A 25,304-nucleotide genomic window follows, 5' to 3' on the forward strand; every position below is an offset into this window, starting at 1 on the left:
GTATTGGTGCATTTTCACTCTTATTCAATAATAGGACTGGAGCACCTTCTCTGCGAAGACAGGTTGAGAAAGTTGGGGCTGTTCATCTTGAGAAGAGAAGGTTGTGTGGAGATCTCACAGCAACCTCCTAGAGGGGGTCTGCACGGAAGCCAGAGAGGGACCCTGTCAGGAGCTGTACTAACAGGGCAAGGAGTAATGGGTATAAATTGAGAGAGGGGAAATTTAGGTTATATAGTAGGAAGAAATTCTTTACTGTGAGGTTAATGAGACACCAGAACAGGTTGCCCAGGGGGAGTGTGGATGCCCCAATCCTGGCAATGTTCCAGGCCAGGCTGGGTAAGGCCTTGAGAAACCTGATCTAGTGAGAGGTGTCCCTGTCTATGGCAAGAGGTTGGGACAAAATGATCCATAAGGTCCATTCCAACCCCTTCACATTCTATGATTTTAAAACCTCACTCCAGGAGTTACGCACTGCACACACACACAGAGCAAAAAGACCACGCGCTGCAGATGCTGCAACGTATTGTTAAATGGCATTTGGGTGGTTACAGAGAAACCCAGCACCAGCAACTCGAGCCTTCCCTTCTCCGCCCGTGACTGCCGCAGTGGCACCGAGAGGCCTCTCGCCTTCACTGAGGAGCAGCCGCTTGTGGTGAATCAGTCTAATCAGATTTCTCCTATTTTTCCCTCAGCATTCGGGACATCGCGCACAGCGACACCCGCCGCCGGCCCGTGGGCGCGTTCGTGCGGCCTCGTCAGCCAGCGGGAGGGAGCGGCCGAGGGAGGGGGAGGGCGCCCTCACTAAAGATGGCGGCCGAGGGCGGTGCGGCAGCAGCGGCCCGCTGAAGCCGTTCCCGCCCCCCCCCCCCGCCACATGATCGCCGGGGCTGCGGCCGCCGCTGCCCGGCCCCGGCGGGGCAGAGCCGAGCGGGTGGGGGGCGGCCGCGGAGCAATCTGAAGACTAGCTGAGTCAAGCCGAGCCGGGCCGGGAAGGAAAACGCTCCCGGCCGCAGCGGAGGCGCCGGGCGGTCTGTCCCTGAGTGCACTGTGTGGTTCGGGTGGCAGCAGGGAGATGGAGCCCGAGGAGGGAGAGGATCGCACCCCACTGCTGAAGGAACCCCAGCCCCACACGGGTGAGACGAGCGGCAGCTGCTCCTGTGTGGCGGCGTCGCGTTGCCATGGAGGTGCGGGCCGCGAGCGCCGCTGTGGGGCCGGGGGGTCGGTGCCGCCGTGCCGCTGCCGGGGTGACGGGGAGCAGCGGTGACGGCAAAAGCAGTGACGGGGAGCAGCGGTGACGGCAAAAGCAGTGATGGGGAGCAGCGGTGACGGCAAAAGCAGTGATGGGGGGCAGCGGTGACGAGCCCGGGGGCTGCGCCGCCCGCCCGCGCCGTTAGCGGCGTTCGGTGCCGGGGACGCGGCGGTGCCCTGGGGTGCTGGATCAGGCACGAGTCCTGACAGCTCTGTCGGTGGCGGGGACAGGCGTGCAGCCCTGTCAGACGCCAGCCCTCGGCTCGGTGTTGTTGCAGTAAAGACATTCCAGCCCAAATACCGGTCCAAATACTAAAATCTACCGGGGTCCGCCAAGATTGTGTCAAAATTTCATACGAAGGCAGAATTTCAGTTAAGACTAATTGCTTATTACAAGTATGGAGAGGCAGGAACTTGAAAGGATGCACGAAAGTAGGAGATGAAGCTCAATATATGGTCAGAGCTTAACAACAGAGCCCGCGTGTTTACTTGTCTCTGCTGTTTTGCTTCCCGGAATGTACAACCTATAGAGTAGAGTAAGATTTCTAATTTCTTTAGCGTGTCATGCAAAAATGCTCTAACCTACTTAACAAATCTGCAACTGCATCAAGGGGTGCTGCTAACAAAATGACTTTAAAATGATGACGGAAGGAGAGAAATTTGAGCTCAAGTCTTCCTAAAGTAATATGTCCTTAAGTTTGCACAATGCATCAGGCTCCAATTGGAGGTGGTTCACCTCACCCACAAAGCAAACTACTGCAGATGAGCAACTTCCTTTAAACTGCCGCGCAACTTGCACCACAGACCTGTTCTTTAACTGCAATTTAATAATCTTGTTAAATTGTAGCTACAGTGCTTTAAAACATGTCCCTGAAATCAGAATTAGCTATAGACGTAGGACCAAAGACTGCTAGTCAAGGTAAGATCTTGAACCCAATGCTTTAAACTTTGGTTAGCTGCTTTAAACTTTAGGGGGGTGAATGTCTGTGTCTCTGTAGCACTCTCCTGAAACACACCTGTAATCTTCTTGAGTCTTCTGTTCTGTTAACCTGAGCTAATATTCTTAGGTATTTCAAGTGCACATGATGGAATGACAGGGAACCAATAATTTAGTACCTGTTTGCTTCACACTTCAATTCTATGTGTTAGGTTTTTTAAATAAAATGTTTACAGTTGGGGAAAAAAAAAATCTAATACTACTGACCTTAAGTTCTTGCACATCTGTTTTGTAGAGCTTTTTCTCCATGCAAGTTGTATACCAGTAATAGTCTTATAGAGGAAGAGTAATGACTGTATCAGTTAATCTGTATTTCCAAGGAAGGGTTATATCATCAGTGTGTTATTCAGTTTTCTGTTATTATTGTCTAACCCCAGCAACTACAAGAAGTGGAACAGTTAAGCAGCTTTACCTGTCATTTTATTCACTATTATAAATTATAAGACTTTACATTTCTGCTTAAGGCAAATTGCTTTTTAAACAACAACAAAGAACAATGAAGCTGCTTGAGTAGGTTTTGTGTAGTAAGTTCTTCCTGTTCTCAGTGCCTGTTGTTTTTAATGTAAGCAATAAAATCTTGGCTGCTCTCCCTCATGTCATTTAAAAATCCAGGATAGCCTTTTCAAATGCTTCTGATGCAAAACTTGCAATTACCACAGGTCTGGAAGGGGTCTTAAATATTTGTACAGTAGCCTTGTTTATTATTTATTTATTAAATGAATATAGCAAGTTCAGCATCTCTGTGTCATTTTAACAACTTGTGCAGCCATAACGAACTTCACATAAAGTTGGGCAGGATTAGAGACTTCAATAATGGGAAACTTCTGTTAATTTCACGAAAAACAATCTTGCAGGAAGGCTGTGTTGATGTTCCCCTTGAAAAACAAAATTACATAGGCTCATTCCTTGTTTCAGGGAAGTTGCTGGGAAGGGGAAGGACATCAGTTTGTCCACAGGACATGTCCTTTGTTTCTTACTGCAGACCAGAAAATCCAGTCAAGTGACGTACTATAGTAGCAGATGAAGCTCTGGTCAATCCTGTTCATAGATGTTCTATTCATCATTTGAACTCTGAGCAATGGAAGAAGAGATCACTGTAGACTGGTGTAAACCGATGTAATATCTTCTGATTTCCAGCCTTCCCAGAGTTTCAGACATCCAGGCTATAAAACTTCCCATTAATAACGTAGCTAGCTCACAAGAGAGGAAACTCTACTCTCTGAAAATTCAGCAGATTGTTCAATTAGTTCCTCAGCAATTTGACATTCCTGCTCAGTAGTTTCAGGGATTCCCAGTTCATAAAGAGTAGCTGCAGAGATTTAAACAGTTACAGCTCATCTCTGATCTGGATCTCCTGGCACTGATGAATGCTGTCTGCCAAATGCTGCTGTGTACTACTGTAGGAGATCAATAACTGTTGCAGTGCATAGTCTGCTATACGTGTATAAACAGCTGACAGACTTAATGTCATGACACAGATTTTTTTCTGAATCTTAGGACTCATTTCCTTTGTTGTCTTGTGACTGACAAGAGGCAGTAAGGGCAGTTAGGAACCTGTCACTTTTCACAGTACCACCACAGTGTTTGCCATTCCCCTTTCTGGTCATTTTGGCAGCTATCCGCAAATGCATATTCCCTTGTAAGCAAACTTATAGAAGGAAAATTTGTCCTAGAAAACAGTCTGAAGTAGCAATGACTGTTCTTTAGCACTACTTAAGGAATATTTGTGTTTCTTGAACCATTTTTGTGTGTATTACCAGCTTCCCACTAATTCTTTTTGGGTTTTTTTAAGTGTGAAATTCTGTCTTGAGTAAATATTACAATATTTTGGAGAGGACTTTTGAAACTCTGTTTCTAAATCTATTTCTACAGACCACACACTACCCCATTCTCTGCGGTCCCCATTCTAGTGTGGGTAGCTGCCTGTTGTCTAAACGAGGATTACATTTGCTTTGCACATCAGTATGAAAGTGAGGTTTTAAAATTTTTTTCAGCCAGCCTCAGACTCTACGCCTATTGAATAAACCCCTTAAGAAGAAAAATTACCTTGCCTCCTTGCTAATTTTTTATCTTATCCAAAGATTTCTGAGAACCTTAGTAAAAACTGCTTATGAGTTGTTCTTCTTCTCTTAGGTCTGTTAAACATTTTTAATTTGCTCTCGTTTCAGTCCCTGCATGCTGCTCAGCTCGCTACAATCTCGCAGTCCTGGCCTGTTTTGGGTTCTTCCTCCTGTATGCATTGCGTGTTAACCTCAGCGTCGCACTGGTGGATATGGTAGAACCTAACACAAGCTTAGCAAAGAATGTGACTTCCAATGTGTGTCCAGAGCATTCTTCCACCTTGAATGTTCCTCGCAACACAACGGTGAGGTCTCAGACATATTGTCTTGTAATGTGGCATGTCAAAGTGGTTTTAGAACTCTGTGATAGAAAGAACCACATTTAGGTGGCAAGAGAACAAGCTGGTTTTGACTGGATGGCCTTTCCAGTGGTTCTTTAAAAGCTATTCTGGGAAGCATTAGCCTTAAATGACTAGCTAATTGAGAAGCACTGTGTTCAGGGTCAGCTATTGTACATACCTCTTTTCTGCAGTATTCCTTAGAAACTGGCTAATTTGACCACGTAGATCTACAATGACTCACTGTTTTTTGTGCCACTTATTAATTCTTACTGTTACATCTGCGTCAGAGCTCCCGTTACTGTCCAATTTTCCAGTTCTTTGTACAGTCACAGTGGCATAAAATTTCATTACGAATTAGCATGTAATATTTCTCTCTTCACTTCTTCGATCTCTTTCCCAGATCATGCATTTTGTCTTTATATCCTTTACCTCTCTCTTCCAGTAATCTTGAAAATCACATTTCTTAACTTCTGGATATGAAAAAAAAAACAACTTCTAAAACAACCTCCAACTTTGTAAATTTGGTCTTGCGCAGATTTTGTCTTGAAGTTATTCCTGAGCACTCTTGCCATCTTCCTGCTTTCATTTTATTTGCTTGTTTAGAGGTAATTTATTATTTATCACAAACAAATTACAGTGGTGAACTTTATGGGAAGATTCTGTGTCATCATTTCTGGGAAATGTATGCTGCTCATTTAGATGCGGAAAAATTGATCTTTTGGAAGTGATCCCAAATTTCAGAATCACTTTATTGGGCAACAGTTCCTGTCCTCTTGCTGACTTCCTTTATAGCTGCAGATTCCTATCTCAATCATCTTCACTTTTATTGCATTGTTCACTAAACTAATCTTCCCTCTGTTGCGCTTCTCCCATTATTCCACCTACCCTTGTGAGCCCTGTCTTGACTGCTCTCCTTCTTTATATTAAATTTAAGCACCTGCATCTCTTTATTTGTTTTTTGTCCATGAATTTTCTGCAGGTAAAGCCATTTTATAGAGCAAGACAGAATATCCACTCTGTGATTCAGAAGTAGGATTTGTACTTTGGCAGACTTACATATTCAGTACCTGTCACCTAACCCAGGCTGCTTAGAATTCAAAAAGGGATAACAGCCAGAGCACTTGTATTTCATGTACTGATGATTTTCATACTTGGGTTAGATATGTCCAGATAGATTGTAAACTACCTGAATTAGCTTATAACACAACTTTGATTGCAGTAAAGGTGGGTGTAGAGGAAGGAGATCCTAGGGAGTAGGTCACAAAAAATTTTAGATTTATCTATAATTGACTAAATAGTAGATCAGTGTAATAAAAAATATGGTCAGAGAAACTGCTGTCTTTAACATTTACTGCATTTTCTTGGGTTTTTCCCCCTCTTCTTAGGGAGAAAAGTATTCTTGGGATGCTGATACTCAGGGATGGATCCTTGGTTCTTTTTTCTATGGCTATATCATTACTCAGATTCCAGGAGGATATCTTGCAAGCAAAATTGGAGGCAAACTGTTGCTCGGGTTTGGCATCTTTGGTACCTCTGTATTCACCTTGCTTACTCCCTTAGCTGCAAATTTGGGAGTTGGCTACCTCATAGCTGTCAGAGCCTTGGAAGGACTGGGAGAGGTAATCGTGTCTCCTCTATGTAATTTGAAAATGTATCTAAATAATTGGTTTAGAATTGTAGTGATTAGACTCTATGGGAGTTGTTATGCTGGAATAGGATATGGATTGTCTCATTTGAGTGGCTTCGTTTTATGGTTTCTAGAATAAAGAAAGTGTTTGCACTATATTTTAGCCTAAGCTTTTCAACTAAGAAATGTAAGGGTACTTGAGACAAAACGATTCTCATTTTTCAGAAACCAGGGCCTTGAAACAGTGTTGTTTGTATTGTTCCTGCTTTTCAAGTATATACAGAGTCAAAAGCAGGAGAAATTAATTCTGCCTCCTTATTTTCATGCCTTGCACAATTTTTATAAGTGGTTTCTTGCTAGACAACAAACTAATAGATTGTTCTACTGCTTTTTAATGAAACGTGCTTTGAAACATGTAAAGTTGAAGCGAGTTCTAAAATTCTTGCATTTCAACAGAATGAAATGATGTTTTCTAGGGTGTTACCTTCCCAGCTATGCATTCAATGTGGTCTTCTTGGGCTCCTCCACTGGAACGCAGCAAGCTCCTTAGTATTTCATATGCAGGTGAGAAATTCCCACGCTGATAATGGGATTATAAATTTTTACTGTTGTAACGGGGAGGATTGACTTAAATCAAAGGGATTTATATTGTAAATTTTAATCAGCATTTAATCCTGAAAGTGTAACATTAAAGTAAATCTTGCTTTCCATTAGTTTTCTTCATTTATTAATGGTTTTTATAACCTGACAAAGGTATTGATCTACAAATAAGTATAACCTTGGGTCTAACTTCATTATAAAGTGGTGCAAATAATTACTGTGAAGCTGATTAATAGAAGATACTGTAAATAAAAAAGGATTTAGCATTAGGAACAAAAAAGCTGGGGCAGACACAGGATAGACTTGTTTGGTTGTTTTTTGGAGAGTTTTTTAGCTGTTCTTGGACGAACTTGGAGAAGAAAACACCCAAGGTCGCATGTATTGCTGCAAGAGCTCCTTGTTAGAGTCAAATACTCTCTGACCAGATTGTCCTAGATATTCTGTGTCTGGAAGGTGTAATGTTTGATATCAGATTACTTCTTTGAAAATATTTGATGTTACATGAGATTTTGATTTTTCAGAATGTCCTGAAAGCACAGTACAAGTTAGCATTTAGCAAATGTAAGTTGACAGTTGGCAAAATATTGCAATTGCAATACACTTCTTCAGTTTGTGTTGGCTGAAAGTCAAGTCTGTTGCTCTCTTAAACAAATTCTGTTGTTGTTGAACTTTTCTACTTTGTGTTTGACTGACCCACATATTCATTCCCCTCATGCTAGTCTGGCTAAGTCAGTGAGACAATCACACTTTTGATGAACTGAATGAGGAGAAACATTTACCGCCAGCTGATCCACTCGACTTACATAGCTGCTTATCTAAACCAAATCCACCCTCTGGTGCCATTTGTGTTGAGATAAAATCAGCTTCTTTGCAACAACTGTGGTTGGTCACACCCAGTGTTATTCCCCGAATTTGATAGACATGTTACTCTTGCCTACCTCCACTGAGCCTTGCATTTTTGGGGTTTATTGGTCAGTCATATTGCTCAGTGCAGTATTTGAGGGGCAGGTGAAAAACATAGGTTTCTAAATTTGCTAGTCAAAATTAATGTTATTTCTCTGAGGATGACAAATTTTGTATTCAGTTGCAAGTAATGGTTTGTTTTGTTCACTCTTAATAGTAATAATTCTGGTTTTTATTTAACCTGTGATTTATCAAGAAGACAGGTGTATACCATGTAAACTTCAGCTACAGTTTCTTAAGGAGCTAAGACAACCTAGTGACTCACTTTTCCCAGAGGGATGAAGCCTTAACCCTTTTTCCTCATGTTTCCTCAATTTGCTGTGAACCAAGTGTCTCATCACTCATCACGTTGAAGTGACCTTTCAAAGAGCTACTTCAACTCATCTAATGCATCAAAAAGCTTTTTTCTTTCTCTTTTTTAAAAATGTTTTCTGCCTTAATATTTAATTAAATCTACTTTAAAAGAAGTCCTCATGTGAGACCCAGCACACAAGTTAAGCAGAGCATACAGAGTTGCTTTTGCCTTCTACAGCATTCAGCAATTGGGATCTTTTAAACTGTCCTTTTGTATTTTGTGAAAATATATGCTAATGTACTAGCGAGAAGAGTCTGTGGCCCTGAACAGCCTATTGTTAGCAGTCACATGAATAAGACATCTTGTGTAATCTTGGCAGGCTCTTTTCCTTCCTTTCCATCCACGTTGTCAGTCATGTGGTCTGTAGTTAATTGTGATCATGTTGATTTTCTGAGAACATGTGGTTGAGATTATATGTAGTTGTTATTTTGATTTATATTTTGCATGATGTACGTGGTTTTGCTGTTCATTGTTGGAGCTTTCTGCCTCAAATCAGAATTATTGTTTCCATGGAGATGGTGTCTAGGTAGCAAGAATATCAACATATTTTCTGAGTTGAGATTAAGTTTGGAGAAGTAATAGTACAACTAACATTAAGTGACAAAACCTACTGTTTATCACCAGTAGAGTGTTAAGTATGTAAATAAAACGGGTTTCTGGTTTAGATTTCAAAAGGGAAACACCTGCTGTGCTTATTGTCTGCTAAATGTACGTTGAATTATAAGCACATGATTAGGTCTTTCTGGCTTTTGGCTTTATTCTGAATTGGAATCTGCTCATCTTTCCCTTCTTCCTTGATCCTAAACCCTGTCACATTCAAGAAACATGGAATTTGAACCTACTGGTTATATATGCATGACTTCTGCTTCATTTTTCTAGCATTCCTGGTTTTGTAGAGCTAGAAGGAGATATGAGAAGTGCAAACTGACTATATTGTCACATTATACTCCCAAGGCCTTAATTGTACTTTGTTCAGCTCTCTCTTGTTTTGCAGCAATACCAGTTGATTAATTTGCATTGGTTTAGATGTGTTAGAGCCATCACTTTATTGGAGACAAATGTGCCAAGAATGCTTATCTTTTATTGCTCATTGCTTCTAATTCTGGCTTCTTAGGGCTTTATGACTCTATTTGCTTGGAGCTGCCAAGGAAGCTCATTTTCTGTGTTTCTTTAAAGCAAAGCACAACCTTCTAGTGGTGATGACAATCTTTATTCAGGATTAATTTCATAAAAATAAATAAAATAACTCTGAAATGCCACTTATACTTAAGGGGTTCATAGAGAGATATAATTATTTTTCCACTTTGTTTTGCTTTCTTCCGGTAGGTGCACAGCTGGGAACTGTTGTGTCTCTGCCACTATCTGGTTTAATTTGTTACTATATGAACTGGGTTTATGTGTTCTACATATTTGGTGAGTTTTTGTTGTTTTGGTTTTTCTTAATTATTAAAAGTACAGTCCATATTCTTTTGAAAAGCATATATTATAGAACTCAGTTTAAGTTTTAAAAGTGTGTTTTACATGTTGAGTTGGTGTTTTAGTCCTTCTGGGCAATTAAGAGATATTTAAGACTAAGTAGATTCCAGTGAATGGCTAAATAAGCCTTCTTCCAGTGAGCAAAGCTGTCTCTGAGTTGGACAAAAGCTGGTACAAGTCAAATGCTCTTAACTCTCCCACCACTTGAAAACAACAGGCTGAAATTTCTTATTTGAAGTGTGAAATTGAGTTAATAACTTTAATCCCGGGAATAAATCTCAATTTACAATGAAAGAACGTGTGAAAAGTTATTGCTGCTTAAGATGTAAACTGTGGAAAATCTCTAGTAGTCACAGGGACCCTGAAGGAATGCATAGCATGTTTACTGTGATTTATATTCTGGAAGAAGCTGAAACAAAATATTTTTTTTAACAGCATGTCTTAGCTAATGCTTTTTACAGGTCTGTTTATGGGTCTGAGCCATTTCATGTTCTGCATGGGAAGAGGGAAACAGAATATAAGACAAGAGTTACATTTTCCTTAAAAGAAATCTCCAATTTTTTACAAATCACAAAGATTCAAACCAAAAAATCTGAACAAAATTAATTAAGTTACAATGTTACAGTTACATAAGGGTGTAGGTGCAGTTAAATTAGAGTAATTATTGAAAAGTTACCTTGTTTCAAATAACAATTCTGGGGTTGGCTTAAGAAAGAAAAGGAGGAATAGTACGTCAGTTAAGCTGCATGTAATTATACTTAATAATGCATATTCTGTATATGTGCACAGAGTATTTTTTGTGATTAAACTTAATGTGAACTTTTTTTTTCCTGAGGTGGCTTGTCCATGTGACTGATAAAAATAAAATTATGTATGAGCGTGCAGCTTTCTTGCTCTATGAAGAACTACAAGTAGAGGGAAGAAGTGAGGAAAAAAATGAAAAATTCTGCATAGTCATCTTCATTCTTTATTATATCTAAATGTGCAGTGTTAAGCCACTTTGGGGAACTAGTGTTTGTATTTAGATAGAAAAATAATATTCATTAAAATTATATTAGAGTATTGAGAAAATACTTCTGACTATATCATCTGAGAGTATTACTCAATAAAATTAGTTTTTTTTTAAATGTCTTTCTGTTCTATCTTTTCAAAATAGGTGCACTTGGTGTACTGTGGTGGTTCTTCTGGATGTTTTTGGTTAGTGATACACCAGAAACTCACAGGAGCATTTCACATGCTGAAAGAGAATATATACTGTCTTCTCTAAAAGATCAGGTACAGTACTTTGGTAGAGACCAACCTACTTAAGTCTGAACATGAACCACAAACATGGTCATTAATGTCAAGCTTTCTTTATGGTTTGTTACACGTTATGTTATGCTTTGTTATATGTTTATGTAAACATGTTTATGTTTAGAATAACATTCTTAACCTGAGATGGAGGCAGGATTTTTCAAACAAAAAAAAAATTAAATAGTGCAGTTGTAAACTGAAAAACAATCAATAATCAAACAAAGCGTTTATAATAATGCCTTTTGTTACAGATGTTATTGGGGTGCTTTATTTAAAAAGCTTCAAATTTAAAAAAAAAACCTCAAATCTGTCATTTTGTACTAGATCCAGACCTGTATAATGTCTTTAACATCTGCAATACAATATTTTACAGCATTTCTCTTTCTCAGTGTATCATCTAGAGTAAGAAGCAGATTCTTATTCGCAGAGATAATGCTAATGAGCCAGTTCCGAATGTCTTCATAAGATTCATTCCTCTGACGAGGGGGATATGTGTTTACAAACAGTGCAGCTGGCTGAGAGACCAAAATTAATATCTAATTAATTAATATCTAATCTAATAGATATAGATATAGATAATCTAATATCTAATCTAATTAATATCTAATCTAATAGGATTAAGCAAGAAAGGTTTAGCTAAATCAACACCTGAGAGGTGACTAAATAATTATTTATAGTAAAAGCTGAAGGCATCAAATTTCAACAAGGAAAGGCATACTTTTTGAATTACAAAATGTAGTAACTGGTTTACTTTGGAATAGTAAACATCAGAGCAGTAGCTCTATACTTCAGTATACCTTCATTAGAACTGAAGACAGTAATTAATTCATTGCTGATGACTTGCATCTATCAACTGAGACTCATTTTGTGCCTTTCAGAATGGATCATAAGCATAGATTTGGTTAGCATCAAAAACTGTATTCAGTAAATGTTCATATCAACATCCTGATTTCCTTCTTTTTCTCTTCTCTTTGTCTCCTGCTTGCCAGCTTTCTACACAGAAATCTGTTCCCTGGAGACCTATGCTGGAGTCCCTTCCGCTCTGGGCTATTGTTGTGGCACACTTCTCCTACAACTGGACTTTCTATACTCTTCTTACACTCTTGCCCACATACATGAAGGAGATCCTGCGATTTGATGCACAGGAGGTGAGATACATACAAATACAGTCATTTTCTTCTGAATTAAAGAAACTCAATCACCTACTGTTTAGAATAAAGCATTTAAGAACCTTGGAATGTGAATGTACAGCTGGGAAATGATAACCCTGCACAGTTAAGCAGATGCATCAAAAATGTTTCCTGCCTTATAATTTCAACTTTCTTGACTTTCTTAACATCTACCTTAGTGCAAGATTTCAAGTTAAATTTTCTGTGTGAAGATGCATGTTACCCATTTTTAACTGCTCTGCTTTAAAACAGTAACTATAAAAATATTTTCCATGTTATATGGCTTCCATGATTATTTCAGATTTTACAACGAGTTTTATGGTTTCTGAAATAGTACCTACTTCTTTGCTAACTCATAAAGGAAAACATTTCTAGTTAAAAATAAAACTAAGAAAACCATTGGACAAGTGGCATTTTTGAAAGTATTTTAAGGATGGGGTCTGGGGGAGAAAGGGACTAGAGGGAAGCTTCTAATTGGATCACTTTCCAAATTGTCAATTTCTTTCCTCAGTGAGCAGCAGAGGTAAAATACCATTTCTTACTAAGGTAGCTGTGAAACAAAACCATAGTCTTAAGGTGCAGATATAGTGCTTTTCAAGGAAATTTTATAAAATTAAATTATTTATCAGGGAATAATTAGGGGGTGGGGAAGGTGGAATATTTTTATTTATAGCAATTACTTGACTGTACTGGTCTGTCTTTAATGCAACAGTTTCGGTGGTGGCATAGCTTACCTGGAGAAACTGGTATAGCCAAGATAGAAAGGTGCTCGGAAATTGCAAGAAGTTTAACATAGTCTTTTCCTGGTTTAGCAAACAAAACTAGTTTAGAGCAATCTGTAGATGAATGCCATGCAAGAAAGAGGTGATGCCAGCAATATTGCGAGGAGCAGATGGGGAACCTTAGCACTAGAACAGAAGGTTGCATTAGGGCAAGCTGAAAAATAGCTGAAAAAAACTAACTGATGTTAGTGGTTGGACTCCTTATTATGCCTCTTCAGATATTTCCTGAAGAGGCATCAACATCTGTGAAAGTAATTTACTACCACAGCTCTCAGTTGTATGCATTTTGTAAAACACCATTGCATTAAATGGCAACAGCTTCTGCTGTGAAGTGGTTTATTTTATGTCTGGGTTATGTTTTTTTCTTTTTGGAGTGTCTTAGAGTACTGACTGTTATGAACACCAAAAAAAACCCAAACTTGTGTAATAGTGCTGGACTAACTTTGTCACCACAGATTTAGATGGAAATTGCATTACCTTTTAAAATATCATACAGTTGTTGCTGTTCAGTTTCCTTTCTAAAATACAGAAATTAGTTAGAAGTAATGCTGTGTCTTTGAATAGTGGTTCAAAAAAAGTTTTTTGATTACTGAGACTGTCTCTATTTTTCAAAATTTTTCTTACTGTTTTTGAAAACTGAGCACTGAAATCCAACAGGTTAGAATAGATCAATGATAGAATCATAGAATGGACTCCAGGTGGGGATGTGTTTCTTGTTTCATTTCAAATTCAAATTCCTAGGGAATCTTTCACTTCCTGACAAATGTACATTTTATACTAGCGTATAAAGGTCATTTATACATATTTATATATAAAGGTCATATATAAAGACATATTTCTATTCAAATACCCCTTTTTAATCACAGAGAATGTCAAATTACAGCTCTGTTATCAGTAACTATCCATAATTTTTTGGAAAGGCTGTAAATGTAGGCAATTTTAGTCATAGCTTTTGTTTCCCATCATCAGAAAATCATGTAGAATCAGGCAGAAGTCTCTAAACAGCACATGTTTAAAGTAACGGGCATTAACCGGTGATTTCAGTATAAGTGATGTCAGATCCTGAATAACTCTGCTTTGGGATCATGGGATGTCCAGCCTAGAATTGATGAAAAGTCCTAGTTCTAGATTTTATCTCTGTTTACAGCCAGCACCAGATGTTTCAGCAGATGGATAAGGAATAATGTAATGCAACAGTAGTACAAAACCAAGAGATTCTGTATAGTTTTCAAAATCCTGAATAATATTTTCAGCTTCCACTTATTTTAGTAACTCACTTGATATTGGTATCCTGAAAACTTCCACAATCAGGTTAATGCCTACAGGATACCTTCAGTTATAGTTTTCTTTTTCCTGAAGCTAGTTGCTGATCTAAACCTTTGAATTTTTGGTCTGACTGCATTGGTAGTTATGGATTAAGTCATGATTGATTTGTCATTTTAGTGTTTTAACTGTCTTCTTTTGACCTCCTTAACAGAATGGATTTTTGTCTGCGCTGCCTTATTTTGGCTGCTGGTTATGTATAATTCTGTCTGGCCAAATTGCTGATTATTTACGGGAAAAACAGAACTTCTCTACTGTTTGTGTTCGCAAATGTTTTACCCTAATAGGTAGGTGCAAGTATCATCATCTCTTGGAACATGTAATCTTGGAATATATAATAATATCAGTTTGGGAAAAATTCAGGGCTTGGGAGATTAGTCTGACATTCTGCTGTGAGATGAGGCAGCATTGTGCATGGCCTGAGAGGAGCAAATTTATTCGTACATTAATGTGTAAAGAACAGTCCTATCTTTTTCCCATGAGAGGTAGGCCTACTGGACAAGAGAACAATAAGACATTGTCAAAAGCTTTTTTTAGGTCAAGATAATTGGTCTACAAGCAAACCAATCAAATAAATGGCCAGGTAAAGTCACCATAAAAGGGTGACTAAAGCACTGTTACCAAAAAAGGTTTATCAAACTGACAGGATTATTGTTCTGCATGAGCCTATTCTGTTGTTCAGTGATTTGTTTATCTAAGACTAAAGTAAATGAACAGGAATACACTTGCAAAATTTATAGTTGCTACCACAGTAGAAAGACCAAACAGAATCCAAAATAATCCTGATTAATTGGGAAGACAGATGATCTGAAATCACCCATAGATCAGCCAGATCAGGTTTTTAGTGAACACAAATAAAAGGCTGTATTTAGGAAAGAGAAATTGATTGCTGAATGAAGAGGGGACAGAAGAAATAAATTGAAGGGAAAAAAAAAACCAAAAAAGAGGACTTCATCAACAAAAGCGTGTACTTGGAGCTGTTTGCAGAGGTCATGATGGGGTCATGTAAATGGGCTCTGGTACTGGGAAATGGTTACCAAAGTTAACTGCAGATAGTGAGCAGTGTGCATGAGCTCATGATGGCTGATAAGCTTTTTCCAGTGCCTGATGCAGCATCTCTACACCTATCTTGGATTCACCCAGGGTTCACAGTGTCAGTGTAACTTCAATTTATTTATAGCAATAAATGAAATTAATTTGTGAGGTAATTTTCAGAATTGATTTTTGTTAATTTTTTTATCTAGTTTGTTCTTTGCCACTAGAGTGGGATATTTCTGATCTAGTTGCTGTTTCCTAAGACAACAACAGTTTTTCAATCCATCTGCTCTTCCTTTTTAAAAGGACATATAGTAGTAGGACAAGGGGGAATGGCTTCAGACTGAAATAGAATAGACTTGAATTAGATTATGGGAAGAAATATATTGATGAGCGGGTGGCAAGGCACAGGAACAGGTTGCCTACAAGAAGCTGTGGCTGCCGCATCCCTGGAAGTGCTTAAGGCCTGGTTGAATGGGACTTTGACCAACCTGATCTAGTGGAAGGTGTCCGTGCCAGTGGCAGCGGGGCTGGAACTAGATGATCTTTAATGTCCCTTCCACCCAAACCATTTCTGATCCCGCACCGTCCCAGTGTAACGCGCGCGGTTCAGTGCCGATTCTGTACGCCAGGGGGCGGTGGAAGTTGTATGGAAAACACTCAGCTTGGAGCCTCCAAGTGGTTTTCGTGTTAAACGTCCATTGATTCTCAGGTTTCTGTCTTAAAGGAATGATTGGACCTGCGGTGTTCTTAGTAGCAGCCGGATTCATAGGCTGCAACTACACGCTGGCTGTTGCATTTGTGACCATATCAACAACACTAGGAGGATTTTGTACATCAGGCTACAGCATTAACCATCTGGACATAGCACCTTCGTAAGTATTGCTGAAGCTGTTGTTAGTGCATGTGAAATGTTTATGACCCCCTTTTTTTCTTTTTTTGTTGCTGGGGTGCCTTGGAAATGTACCTGTGGAACATATGCTGTACAGACCTGGAGTGTAAACACTGACAATTACTTGGGTTTATAATATTAAGCACTGTATTTCCAAAAAGTGCAAGTTTGGCAGAGGATGACATAAATAACAATTTAGAATCATTCCAGTTTTAATCCTGCAGTAATAGATTATATAATTCTTGTAGTTACAGACTGTAATTATAGACTTGATAGACTTTTGTCACATGTTCTTAATAGGACAGTGTGTTTTGAACTGTACAATACAGTTAAGTTTTTCACTGTTTTCAACTTTTCCATTGGAGCTATCAGCCTCTGGTATGAACATTACCATATTTAAGCACTGTGATATAGGCAAATTATTTGCATTTGGAAAACATTCTGTACACTGGAATCTAAATCTTGTTACAAGTAGTTGTTATCAGTAGGTGACAAAAGATATGTACAACGGCTCTTAGATGAATACTTTTCAAGAATGGAAAGTTGAGACTTCAGGCTGTAATTTATCCAGTGTGTTACAAATTCATAACTGTGCAGATCTGTCAATTTCACAGAGTGTGGATGTATGTATATTCTTCTAAAAGTGCACTGGTGGAAGTCAAGTACTTTGCTTTGTCATTCATTTACCTATTTGTAGTAGCAGTTAGATGTGAACGCGGTCAATTGACTTTATGTCCAAAGAAAAGTGTGTTTCTGTATTAATGTGTAAAATTAAAAGACTTTCTTCTTTCTTTAAAAGATTTTGAGAAGAAAAATAATTTGTAGAAATAATTACTATAAAAAAATTCTGTTCATTTAGACAACTTATAGGAGACCTTGGGTCCCAACTGAAGATGGTGTTCAGGCTTTGGCAATTGAAATAGAATGGTGGTCACATCCACAATCATGGACAATTTTTGACTTAACGAATGGATATGAAATAGTGGGAATCCAGTTAATCTTGGCAGGTGTGGTTAGGTAGTAAGCAAGAGGGGAGGTATCAGTGGCCTCCTATAAACAGCTTGTAATGCTGAATTGAATATGAAGGTAAGAAAAATAGCTTCTGTGGTGCACTTTGTTTTAAATCACGTATAACTACAAATTTAGAAAATATACTTAAAGCAGTTCTTCTGCGGTGTTATGGGACCATTATACAACTTCTGTTTCAAGCTTAGTTTTGCAGAACCACAACAGTTAGTTTCCAAAATACGTATTAAATGGTACTTGTGAGCACAATTTAACCTGTCCATGGAATGCAACAGAGCTGTGACAGGAAAAAGGAAATCATGCAACTGCAGTGTCACACACAAAAGGAACTTCTCTATGTAGGCAATGGCTGAGGTTTCACAAACTAGGAGGTTGTATGCATCTTCTAATTTTAGATACTTCATTTTGCATTTCAAATATGTTTATTTCAAGAGTCAATTTGTTTATAACAGTATTCAAAGTATTTTAGGTGTTCAAAAAAAGCACAAGAAGAAAATGATGTTACACAGTGCCGATGCCTGTCAACAGGCATAGTCAGTCATGTCACATGAGCTGCTGCTGATCCCTCTGACCAAACCCCACTCTCTTCTTCCAGCCCTTGATAAAGTCCTGCTTTTTCCCTTTGCATTTGCACCAGACAAGTTCTTCTAGCTCTTCTTCCCTCTCAGACAGGCAGAAGGGAGCACATTGAGTGCAAGAGGGGTAAGTGTCTTGCTGATAGTTCAGGGACTTTGGCCCAGCATTGCCTCTAGAGGAGAGTGGCTGCATTTGTGGGAAGACTTTCCTTGGTGATGTGGTCAGGGTGAGTGCTATTTTATTGAAATCAGTGATTTTCTGTTCAGCACATGCATGCTTTACTTCAGGGTAAATCTGTTCAAATGGGGACAGAGATGGAAAAAAGCACATCCTTGTAACAAAGGTCATATTAAAAAATTTCTGCAGATACAGAAATGCAAAGGACATCTGAGATAAGAAGAAAACGAAGACTGTCTTCCCCCTCTCCCACACCTAATTTTTTGCAACTTGTCTGAATTTTGTTGGATAAAATGATCGAGGCAAAAATGCACAATCTCAAGGAAACACTTGACATAATTGTAGAAATCTAAAAACCAGGTCTGCATAAAATTGTGAAGGAAACCTCAATTAAAAGTTTACTCAGAGCTCAATATTTATTTTTCATAATTTATTGAAAGACATCAGAAAAAAAATTATTCAGAGCAGTTTCAAAATGCACAAATGCCCATTTAAATTGGTTAAAAGTATTCTGCCAAGAATAACAAATGGCCCCTTTTTGCTACTAAAACTTGCATTATATCAAAGAAATAATTATTATATTAACAGGAAAAAAGTAAATGAAAATACTAATGCTTAATTAACAATATTTGCTATGTGCTTTTGGTTGCTAACATATATTTATTATGCCATTGGTGTATTGGATTGGGGAGGGGCTGGGGACAGGAGGAGACAAGATAGTTCTTTTGAAGAATATGTATTATATTTTAGCTCTTTAAATCTACATTAGTACCCCTCTATTATTACAATTTTTAATATTGGTGTTACCCTGATCCCTGGTAATATTCATGTGGCTCTGTTGTACACTAAATACTTCACATACCTGGTTTTTTTTACTCTTGATTTTACTGCTTGACTGGTCTGCAAGTTAATTTGCTATTTGGTTATCCCCACTATGCCATAAGGACATGACTTACCGCCCACTATTGATTTTGCTCTGCAGACGTCACTTTTTGCTTTCCCTTTTCATATGGGAGTTTTCACTGTGCTAGGGGAGTGTCATCACAGTTATCTGCATCCAACAGCGAGCACTATCAAGAATGCAACCTATGTCAGAAACACTGGGCATAAACAGAGGCATTTAGCCAGCAATTGGTTGCCAAAGATCTTTGTCGACCAGAGAAACTATTAAACTATGTTTAGTTTTAAAAGTGTCCATTAGCAGTATTGTAGTGTTTAAACATGTTGAAGACGAAGTGCATTTGGTTCTACTTAAAGGCTTTAAACAGGGTTTTGTTTTATGTGCTTATTTTCCTAAGGGAAACTTCTACACTTTGACATTCAGCTTCATAAAGGCCTATTAATTCTAAACCACTTTCCAAGATAGGAAGACTGCATGCTAGGTTTATAAGAAATAAAGAGATTTTAACTAAAACATTGCCATGCTTTAAACTGATACGTAATGTAGAGTTTCAAGAAAAAAAAAATCAACTAGTAGGCTAGATGATTGTTTCCCTTTCTCAGGAAAAAAACATGTTTTTCTAATATCACTGGAATAAATATTGCAATCTTTTGTAACAATGCTGTATGGTTGAATTCCCTGTTTTGGTAAATAAAATTTCAAAGCTATGCATTTCTCTTTAGAGATGAAATATGTTTCTGTTGTGTTAATATTGGTGAGGACATAATTTTACTCTGAACAGCCAGAAATGATCACTGGGATATGATTCCTTTCTACTATGGTAAACTGCAACTATTAGTATTTTGTATGATTCTTTGGCGAACAAGTCCACCTTGAAAATCTAAAACACAGGGATCTCTGCCCTGGTGGTTAGAAGGTCAAAATTCTGTGAAACATCTGGCTCTTATTTCTCTTCAGTCTCTCTCACAAGTCTGCACTTGTGGTACAGTTTCAAACTTTCGGTATTGCAACATGCCTGTGAGAGAGATCTTGAATTGCTTAGAGATGAGGTGCTGAGACTCAGATATTAAGCAAGTTACCAGCTTTTCCCAGCAAGTTTTTATGGCCGCTGGTGCATACACATACATTTGTGTGTGAGAGAGCAGCACGTTCATGGAACAGGAGGCCTCAGAATAGAGCTGCAGGAACAACAACCAGCAAAACTGGTTTAGTCAGACCCATTTCCCATTGGCCTTGACCCACAGAAAGCTGAAAAGGACTGCTACAGCACTCTGAATGCCTATCTTTGGAATATACACTTTGTAATGTAAGTGGGAATATCTAGGCACACTGCTGATACTGCCTTCTTGGCAGACAAATTTTTAGCAATGAAACCTCAACCAGCTCTTACTGTTGGCAAACAGCACTTTGTCATACTCCTCGTCTTTCTACTTCAAGACATGCAGTGTGTCTTTAACTGCTTCACTGGATCCATTCCAGATGGTTTGGTTATGGCTTAGCAAAGGGGATGTGAGCTTGGATTGTGGATCTTGATCAAAGCCATAGGCAATTTCAATTAAATTCCATAACTAGCCTCTGAAAAATGGAGACATACAGAATAATATAAGTAGAGAAGGATCTTAGAGATCATCATGCCCAAGCATTAACCTAACACTGCCAAGTCCACCACTAAACTATGTCCCTTAAAATATATGTGCCAAGCTGTCAGTAAATTGTTATTAGAGGAAAAGCAAGTCATTTGCACGGATTATTTGTGGTTTAATTTCTTGTTTGATCAAGATGAAGCCTATGTGATCAGGTTAGGCAAAATTGTTTCCATGATTGATAAAGCCTTACAAGTTAATAAGCAGTGTTAACAACTTCTCTTGCAGGTATGCTGGAATTCTCCTTGGGATCACAAATTCTTTTGCTACTATCCCAGGAATGGTGGGGCCAGTTATTGCCAAAAACCTCACTCATAATGTGAGTCTGTTTATTATTTTTTTCAGTTGTTAGATTTTCATCTCAGTTGAATAGAAATTCCTTCTTCTCAAGCCTGCAGTCCTTAAATTAAACGTGGTTTACACCTGTAAGTCATATTGTTCCACTGTGGTGAATTACTTAATTCCTAGCTCTTATTGTCCTTATTCTGATCAGGAAAATAAGACTAAAATCAAAGACCTTTGTAAGACTTGAAAATTTTACTGACTCACCCTTTATATTTTCTAGGAATAAAATGAATATATTTTTATCACAGTAGAACTCTGATAAAATGCCAACTAGATGAGACATTTGTGGTATTGTTCTATGAAATTAGAACAAGTTCTTGCTTGTTTTTTTTTAAATTAGGCTCTCACGTGAGGTGTTGAGTTCTAATGTCAGCATTTGGCAGATAAGTGAGAAACTAGATTCTAGTGTTAGATTTGATTATCAAGGTTGTGTAGTGATTTGGATAGGAAAAGGGAAGCACTGAGGCTTTTGAGGAGTTTTTGATTACTATTTTTTCAATGAACATGTGAATTATTCTAAAGTCTTTCAAGAAAGGGAGATGGAAGGAGCAAGCTTAGTGATACACTTGAATTTTCTGGAGTTGGAGGTCATTCTAAGGATTTCTTACAAATCACACAATCACAGAATATTCTGAATTGGGACTCACAAGGATATTCAAGTCCAGCTCTTAAATAAATGGCCCATATGAGGATCAAACTCATGACCTTGGTGTTATTATCACCATGCTGTAACTAAAAACAATCAGAAAATATTCATTAATACATGATTCCAATAAAATTAATTCTTCCAGATACCTTAACAAGTAGGTTGTTTTAGGGTATTTTCTTTTTCAGTTTAGTTTTTTCCCTTCCATACTAATGTACTCTTCAGGTACTCTGTTTTCTTAGTAAGATCATTTACAGATTTGTTACAGCATCATCTGGAAGTTAAAAAAAACCCTAAATCTTTAAGGCGACTATAGATATTATTTCTTTATTTGAAAAGAAAAAATAATAAACCAAAAAGCAGATAAATCACAGTTCTTTACACATTTATTAAGGCCTTTCTTAAATACCAGAGTTTCAAGGATTACTCTTGAAACCTGAGTTAAGGTAGCTACCTTGTTTGGACCAAAAGGCTTGTGAATCTGGAATGTTCACATAAGTAGTCATTAGGAATATCTTACTGCACAGTGCAGGGCACTTCAGCTCTTGGATCACCTGATCTGAAAGCCAAGGTAGAGTTTCCCTTACAGTAACATTCTCTGCATTTGTATCAGTGGTTCTGCATCTTGGATGATAAACCGATCCACATGGGTGATGCAGTTCTGATGAGACTTTCTGTGTGTAAGCTGTATTATAAAACTGAAGTTGATTATACTAATGGTTTCATCCTTTATGTTTATAATGCTTTTATGTTGCTGTGAAATCATGCTGAATGGCATTTACATTTAAATAGGCAAGGCATGTAGCATTGATTTTAAAATTACTTTTTCTTGAGTGTGAAGCCGCAAATTGACTGCATCTTTTTTTTTTTTCTTTCCCCCATTTGACAGAATACTGTGGGAGAATGGCAGATGGTTTTCTATATTGCTGGTTCTATTAATCTATTTGGAGCAATTTTCTTTGCATTATTTGCAAGTGGAGAAGTTCAGGACTGGGCAGTCAGTGGATATCACTTGCATAGAAACTGAAGGAGATGTTGAAATACCAAAGCTGTGCCGAGTCCCGTTGCGTTTAGAACTATGTGACCAGAAAAGTGCCTTCCCTGCTGATGCCTAGGAGTCTTCAGAGCTATTCAGTTAAACTACTTTATCTCTGTATCTTTTGTACTGAAAATAATCTGACAGACTAAGTGTGTTATTTCCTAATAAGAAACTACTTGGATTAACTATAGAAATTTCATGCTAGGACTTGATATCAAATATATGATCAGAGACATTTTAAATAAGTGTACTAGGCTCTAATACTTTCCAGTTTTTAATTAATATATTCTGAATTAGTGTTTAGGCAGATGTTCACTGATACTAAAATGAGAGGAAAAAGTAAAGTGATTATGCAGCACTGTAAGGAGGAATGACATGCAGAGTTGTATCCAAAATGTGTTTTGATTTCCATTATGAAACTGATAGTTTTTTGCTGTTTAAAAAATTGTAGAAGAGCTCTAGCTTCATACAATCTTTTACAGTGCTTTTATTTTGTCATTGTTTTAATGATGGCTAAAAAATGCATGTGATTTACTTCTATTTTATGCACAAGTTTTGAATATATAAGCAGCCCCTGTTTCATGAATACAGCTTCACAACTAATACATAGCAACAAAGAAGTAAATGTACCATTGGAACTGAGAGAATAAACCACGTGTCCTCTGTGGTGCAGGTTTTTCAAATAGGCCTCATTTTTATTTCTCTCTGCAAAGAAGGAACAGTGCAGCTCAGTGGTTTAAATCTAGGCAGTGTACAAGAGGGAACTAGAAATAGAATATCTGCAAGATTACCTTAAAATACCTTTCAGTTTGGCAATTAATTTTTTTTTATCCCTTTAAATCAATGCAATGGAATTCTTTCCTCTTGCATGTAGACATGTTTGTCAGCTTGTCAGTGTAAATGAAATAAAATAAGGCCAGTGCAGCAAATAATGAGAAAAATCAGTTCTCTAACAGCCTTGTTTGTTAGTCAGATAAAACTAGAGTATAAAAGACCTGGTGCAATAACCTGGTGCTGTTACTCTCCTATCAAGAGCATTCTTTGCACAACACACACTTAAATGCTGCAGCGTAGGACTAAAAGTTATAAAAACAGTGGCCTTGTTAAGAACAAATGGCTGAATAATGTTAGAGCCAGAAAGCAAAGGAAAATTCCTGTGCCAAAGATTCCTGGATTGGAGCAATTAGGTAAAAAGGAAAAATCACTGGGCTCTGGGTTTTTCATTTACCACCAATCCAAAAGAAAAGCCCAGTACTAAAGCTGCTCCAGTGGAGCCTACCTTCCTTCATTTCTAGGAAATGGCATCTGCCTCTCCTTTTTAGCTTTAAGAGCCATTTTGTTTTGGCCTTCCTTGAAGTGTCATGTTCTCTGATGGTTGATTTAAACTGTGTTTAAGTCTCTGTTTGTGTCTGCAGCATTTCCACAATAAACAATGTGTTTGATTAAATTAGTACTTATTCAGTGGGAGTCTGTTAAAACTATATTGTGTCTTCAGTGTTTCTACAATAAATGGATTGAATATTTACATGTGCATCTGTTGTTGAAAATCACTATCACCCTGAAGTTAGAAAAGCATTTTGAAAGTATGCTGAACAACAAGGTTGGTGACTGGATTAAGGAATGGTTAATGTTTTCTTGGAAAATTAGCTTCCTCAGAAGTTTTTTGTCTGGCTTTACAGGTAAGTATTGTCTTCCACCTGACACTGTATTAAAGGTAATAGTTTCACTTTATGTAAAAATAAATTTGTACTCTTTCAGTATCTTTGGTTAAAAAGGAGGGGGAAAAAAGTTAAAAAAATAAAAGATTGAATATAATTTAAATTAATTTATGCCTTTGCTTTTCTGAAAGAGATTGTCATCAGGGCAACATATGGACAGGGTTGCAACTCCACCTGTTCTGAAGTTGGAAACTTCAGCTTCCTGTGCTTTTAGTCTTTTTCTTTCTATGCTTTTAGTCTTTTTCCTTGAAAACTGTTCAGCTGAATATCAGTACTCAATGGAGTAGATGCAGTAGAAGTGTATGTAGACATTCTCTGTGCCAGTTCAATGAGTCTGAACTGGATTTAGTTAAAACTGAATTTTAGGCATATCAGCAGTTGAGCAGTCTAGAAAATTTTGGACCAGCATACTAGATTTTCTTTTCCCTTCATCTAATGCACCATTATTAGTCATTTTGCATACTCTGTAACTTCTAAACCAGCTTGGAATCTAGAACTGAAAAAATGCTATAGGTCATTATATTATTTGTGGACAACAGGCTACACTAACTGTATTAACTGAAGTTAATAAACAGCTATTTCTGACTTAATTTTTGAAAGTATCAAAATATAGGGTGGGATTACTGATTCAATGAGGCTTTTAACACTTAAGAAACAAGAATATTCCAAAAAAAAAAAGGTAAGTGTTATCTTCCTGTATCATGCTTGCAAAAAGGAAAATCTATTAGAAAAAGCTGTCAAAATATTTTCTGCTAATCACTATATTACTTTTATTGCTTTGCCACGCTGCTGTTTGCATGGTTCTCTCAGCCACTTTCATTTGTTCGAAGACATTTTTCATATTCTCTTTTTTCAGGGGTAACAAGGGGTTTGAGTACCTCTTGTCTCAGTTCACCTGTGTGACACGAGATCTTGAAAGAAATTGGCCATTTTTTTTTGTGGTGACTTTTTCTGAAACAATCACGTAACTGTTATTTCTTCTTGCATTTCCTTAACAGGTTAGAAGTACCAGACTAAGAAGTTGTGCTCTCTGTTCCATGAAGAGCTCTCTAATTAGGATGTCCACCTGGAA

General features: G+C 37.8%; 1 protein-coding gene across 2 annotated transcripts; it reads left to right on the forward strand.

Annotated features, from left to right (window-relative positions):
• Positions 1-856: 856 nt before the first annotated feature.
• SLC17A5 (solute carrier family 17 member 5) lies at positions 857-24,045 on the forward strand. Of its 2 annotated transcripts, none has more exons than XM_014248355.2 (11): positions 857-1,184; positions 4,414-4,610; positions 6,032-6,265; positions 6,750-6,837; positions 9,518-9,604; positions 10,824-10,942; positions 11,950-12,108; positions 14,389-14,521; positions 15,997-16,144; positions 20,713-20,803; positions 22,365-24,045. In XM_014248355.2, the coding sequence occupies exons 1-11, from the start codon at positions 1,073-1,075 to the stop codon at positions 22,500-22,502; spliced, it is 1,506 nt and encodes a 501-aa protein (XP_014103830.1). In that variant the 5' UTR covers positions 857-1,072; the 3' UTR covers positions 22,503-24,045. The 2 variants fall into 2 exon arrangements, with proteins under 2 accessions (XP_014103830.1, XP_005518199.1); XM_005518142.3 differs by having other exon boundaries at positions 858-1,133.
• Positions 24,046-25,304: the final 1,259 nt, after the last annotated feature.

This window comes from Pseudopodoces humilis, chromosome 3 (assembly GCF_049639895.1).
Source record: "Pseudopodoces humilis isolate 2021_Gansu_Grassland_sample_001 chromosome 3, ASM4963989v1, whole genome shotgun sequence".
Lineage (NCBI taxonomy): Eukaryota > Metazoa > Chordata > Aves > Passeriformes > Paridae > Pseudopodoces > Pseudopodoces humilis.

What these genes read in the sequence shown, in the direction of transcription:
- SLC17A5 (XM_014248355.2), top strand. Translation starts at nt 1,073, where the DNA reads ATGGAGCCCGAGGAGGGAGAGGATCGCACCCCACTGCTGAAGGAACCC. An exon ending in TGCGATTTGATGCACAGGAG is followed by an intron (nt 12,109 to 14,388) that starts GTGAGATACATA and finishes CCTCCTTAACAG; the next exon opens with AATGGATTTTTGTCTGCGCT. An exon ending in CCAAAAACCTCACTCATAAT is followed by an intron (nt 20,804 to 22,364) that starts GTGAGTCTGTTT and finishes CCCATTTGACAG; the next exon opens with AATACTGTGGGAGAATGGCA.